Raw genomic sequence first — 4,862 nt, forward strand, 5'->3', positions numbered from 1 at the left:
CACAAACACATACATATATATATATATATATACATATATACGACGGGCTTCTTTTCAGTTTCCGTCTACCAAATCCACTCACAAGGCTTTGGTCGGCCCGAGACTATAGTAGAAGACACTTGCCCAAGGTGCCACACAGTGGGAATGAACCCGGAACCATGCGGTTGGTAAGCAAGCTACTTACCACACAGCCACTCCTGCACCTAAAGTAATGTTCACCTCAGCGGGATTTGAACTCAGAATGTAGAGAGTCGAAAGAATTACCCCCAAAACATTTTGTCAGACTATCTAACGAGTCTGTCAGCTTATGTATAAATTGAATAAAGTTAAAACATAATTTTGAATAACCTAAAATGAAAACAAAGCGACAAAGGCTTAACATCGATCCAAACTCTCTTTGAATATCATTTCACATCCTTTCGGCAACATTTTTTTAATCACCAAGTGATGGATAAGGAAAAAAGTATTAAAAATCAAAAAATACAGTAAAAAAAAAAGAATAAAAGAACATATGTATATAATATTTACTTGTAACTTCTAAGGATTTTGTTTTTCATTGTAGCTGGAATTAATGTTTTCATGGCTGTATAGAAAAGCTGTAGTTCAGCTGGTGGTTGTTCGTCTTGTAACTTGATAAGCTATACATAGAAAGAAAAATAACAAAAATAAAACCAACAGTTTACATCACCTTATTCATAAGCTATAGAAGCGTGCAAATCGGTTTAATGCAAATGGCTTTAGGTTTCTTTGTTAATCTCGACAGTAATGGGACTAACCACTTATTAAGCACCAGAGAATAATTTTTCTTTCCAATTCAGTTTACGAATTTATCTCATCCCCGTAGACATTTGTTACCCGAAATGTTAGTAAACTGAAACTATTTTTCCCATTGGAAATTGAAAAGAAGGCACACCCCAACAATATTATTTGAATATTGAATAGGCGCAGGAGTGGCTGTGTGGTAAGTAGCTTGCTTACCAACCACATGGTTCTGGGTTCAGTCCCACTGCGTGGCACCTTGGGCAAGTGTCTTCTACATAGCCTCGAGCCGGCCAAAGCCTTGTGAGTGGATTTGGTAGACGGAAACTGAAAGAAGCTCGTCGTATATATGTATATATATATATATGTATGTGTGTGTATATGTTTGTGTGTCTATGTTTGTCCCCCCAACTTCACTTGACAACCGATACTGGTGTGTTTACGTCCCTGTAACTTAGCGGTTCGGCAAAAAGAGACCGAAAGAATAAGTCCTGGGGTCGATTTGCTCGACTAAAGGTGGTGCCCCAGCATGGCTGCAGTGAAATGACTGAAACAAGTAAATGAGTAAATCAAGGGGTGTTTGTACCCAATATTTCTATTGTGTGTGCAGACAACGGAACCCAGACATGGTAATTCAGACATGTACTTTTTATAAAGGTACTTTCTATAGTATTTCCAAAGTGCTGATTCCAAGTTAGGTGAATAGAATATAAATAACAACGGTGTACAGGTGTCAATTCATTACGGCTGTTTCAAGCAGCTCCATTTCATTACCTCCGCCAAGGAAGGAGGTTATGTTTTCATTGGTGTTGGTTTGTCCGTCTGTGTGCAAAATAACTTAAAAAGTTGTGAACGGTATTTGATGAAACTTTCAGGAAAAATTGGTAATGACACAAGGAACAGATGATGAAATTTTTGTAGTGATTCGGGAATTTTTATAGATTCTTGAAAGATTTTTTCATTTGTTATATTTACTTTCCATGAAGTATTACAACGTTATGTTCTTTGATTATCTTCTTTGAAAACATGTTTATTGTTTTCCTGTAACCTATGGTGGCGTTGCTGTTTCCAAAGTTTATTTTCGTTTCTCTATTAGTAATTTTACTTGCGTATCTATGTATTATAACTGCTTCAGATGATTCCTGTTTTTTAATTTTTTTTTTTTAAATCATATAGCTGTGTTATTTTTTTTTAACCTTGCCAAGGAGGTTATGTTTTTGCTGGCGTTGGTTTGGGAAATTGGGCGATTTTCAGCATATGGGTGGAAATGAGCTGCTTGGCGGAGGTCGGAACTCTCCAAGTGCTTTTGTAGTTGATTAATGAAAACATTACATCAATTTGAAAGAAACCGTTCTCATCAGATGAATGCATAGATTTCAAACATAAAGGATAAACCATTTTTAAAAACAAATTTACATCAATAATGGAAACTAAAATATTTACATTGTTTCCTTTTGTTATAACTGTGGCACAATGAGTTTAGAAAATAATGTATACCTTGTTGAACCTACTATAGTTTAGAAAGTAGCAAAGGGAATAGTTGGGGTGAGTCAACATGAAAAGAGTGGTGAAATAGTTACTTATATTTAGAAGACTTTATGTAATATGTAGTCTTCAACCATTTAGAAATTCAGCCCACTGGGAGTTGTCAACTGTGTTCTAATTAATGGTGATAAATCAATTAATGTCAGACAATCTACTAGACCATATATCTAGCTTTATCTACATAAAAGGGTAGGTTGCAAGGCTGGTAGTAAGAAACCGGCTGATGGGGAAGGGGTGGTAATTGGAAGAAAGACGGATGGGGTGGCTAATGCTTATTTAGTTTATCAAATAAAGGGGAATATAATGAAAAACCAAAAGAAATAAATAATATAAACTTTAGGGGTGGATATTAGAATTGAAGGATACAGGAGGTAGTAATTTATAACTTTGTAAATTTATAGTTTTAAATTAAGTTACATTCATCATAGTGTCTGTAATTGTGATAAGAAACTCAGAGTGCCAATGGAGTGAGCCTCAACTTCACATGCATACACATACATACACGCACACACACTTTTTCTGTCACATGCACATGCACATACGTACACACATGCACGTGCTAATGCCTGCATATACATATGTATTATATATGATTGAATATGTAAGGAGAGTAAAATCAAGAACTCAATACAGGTTACGTAGATAGCTGCAAAGCAAACAATTACATTTGAACAAATTTATTTGTTTTTAAACGAGAGACAATTCTTTCACTCTTTAATAAGGACCGTCAGAAACTAATATATTCGATGACTTGTTATGTTTGAAGAATCACTCAGGAATTGTCCTGAAATTGAACAGAGTGAAATAGAAAAAAATAATGACTTACATTGCTGATGGAAAGACAAATGAGCTGTTCATCCTGTAGATTGGGATAAAATTTGCGAAGCTTATGTAACGTGTCTTCTCGAACTTCTTGCTTTTCACTGACCGGAATCGATTCCCATTTGTTGCTGACGAAAATAGTTGCTTCTGTGAGATATTCCACTTCCGAGCTACCTTCATTGATAACCCTTAACAATCTTGACAGCTGTGATATCAGAAATATATAAAATAAGATGATGATAAAGTAAAATAATGGTTAATTTATTAGAACAAGACATTAATTCTTATTTTCTTTCCACAACCCAGAAAGCTTTCCAGATCGTCTTTGCACTGTGTCTGTTTTTCTATAAAGTTGAAATATACTACCCCGAATGGGATGCCAGTCTATTGCAAGTAACAGATTCACTTATGGCAGTGGTGGTGATTGTGGTGGCTTAACTTTTCTGTAAAAGTTATTTGTTGATATTTTGCTTTCGTATTTGGTTTGCAAGGTTCTTGATGTGAACTCGTATGTTGAAACATATTTTGTTGTACTTCAAGAGGGTCATTATACCAATGATAAATGCATGCACTAGTTTTATTTCATTTCTTTATTTTTATTAGTCAATTTAACCATTTAAACTAATTAACTAATCAATTGTTTGATTAACTGTCTGGTTAATCAAATCACTCAGCTAGGCAACGAAATGGTGCTGAGAAACCTAGCTGATTGATTGACCGAACAATTAATGAAATAATCAATTAGCTAATTGGTTAAATGGTAAAACAGTTGACTAATATACATAAAGAAGTGAAATGGAATCAGTGTATGTGTGCTTGTTATTGGTATAATTCTTCAGCACTCAAAATATTTTAACAATTCTTTTAATACAATTCCTACTAATATTTAATTTTTAAATATATATTAGGATTTTTAGAAACATCAAATGGCTATGAGGGTCCATTGGTGTAAAATTGCAATCAAAGGGGTCTATAGGTAAAAAAATGGTTAAGAGCCACTGATGCAAATCATATTTTGTGATTCATCATGTAAATAAAACTTAACTTGGGAGATATTTCAGACACAAATCAAAAAATGTTCAGGTTTCTGGGGAAATGTATGGAGAAAACTTTACACAGAGAAATAACAAAATTTGTTTTTGTACCAAACATGAAAAGAAGAAAAACAACAAAGACTTTACCTGATACAGTAAAATCATGGACCCAAAGGAACTTGTGATAGTTTTCGTGAGCAACAATTATTTTTCCTTAAGAGCATTCAAAGAAGAATTGAATAAGATTTTTGGATTTAGGTGAGAAAGAATGTAATGCACCGAGCTCTTGTCTTTTGTGTGTGTGTGTGTGTCTGAGAGAGAGAGAGAGAGAGAGAGAGAGAGAGGTGTTGTTGTTGTGTGTTTGCAAGGGAAGAATGTAATGAAGTGAAGTGATGCAGAGTGAAATGAGAAGCGAGTGGGGAGGACAGTGAAAGGTCATATGAATGGTGTACAACATGAATGAAGGCAGGAAATTAAAAAATGGAGGAGGAACGATGAAGATCTTTGAGGATGGAAGATGAAGGGAAAAGGGTGTTTGAAGGAGGGAACCAGTACAAAGAGGAAAGCTGTACATAAAAATTAGGAACTCTTTTTACTTGTTTCAGTCTTTTGACTGTGGCCATGCTGGAACACCACCTTTAGTCGAGCAAATCGACCCCAGGACTTATTCTTTGGAAGCCTAGTACTTATTCTATCGGTCCG

At 34.9% G+C, this 4,862-nt stretch overlaps 1 protein-coding gene across 1 annotated transcript in view; it reads right to left on the reverse strand.

The window, feature by feature from the left end:
- Nucleotides 1-4,862, reverse strand: part of LOC106883634 (uncharacterized) — a 38,750-nt gene that overhangs the window by 13,662 nt on the left and 20,226 nt on the right. The window contains exons 5-6 of the mRNA XM_014934729.2: nucleotides 3,131-3,331; nucleotides 529-638 (exon numbers count right to left, since the gene is read on the reverse strand). Coding sequence (XP_014790215.1) covers nucleotides 529-638; nucleotides 3,131-3,331 — 311 coding nt within the window. The remainder of the gene's footprint in view (nucleotides 1-528; nucleotides 639-3,130; nucleotides 3,332-4,862) is intronic.

Source organism: Octopus bimaculoides, chromosome 9, assembly GCF_001194135.2.
Source record: "Octopus bimaculoides isolate UCB-OBI-ISO-001 chromosome 9, ASM119413v2, whole genome shotgun sequence".
In the NCBI taxonomy this organism is placed as follows: domain Eukaryota; kingdom Metazoa; phylum Mollusca; class Cephalopoda; order Octopoda; family Octopodidae; genus Octopus; species Octopus bimaculoides.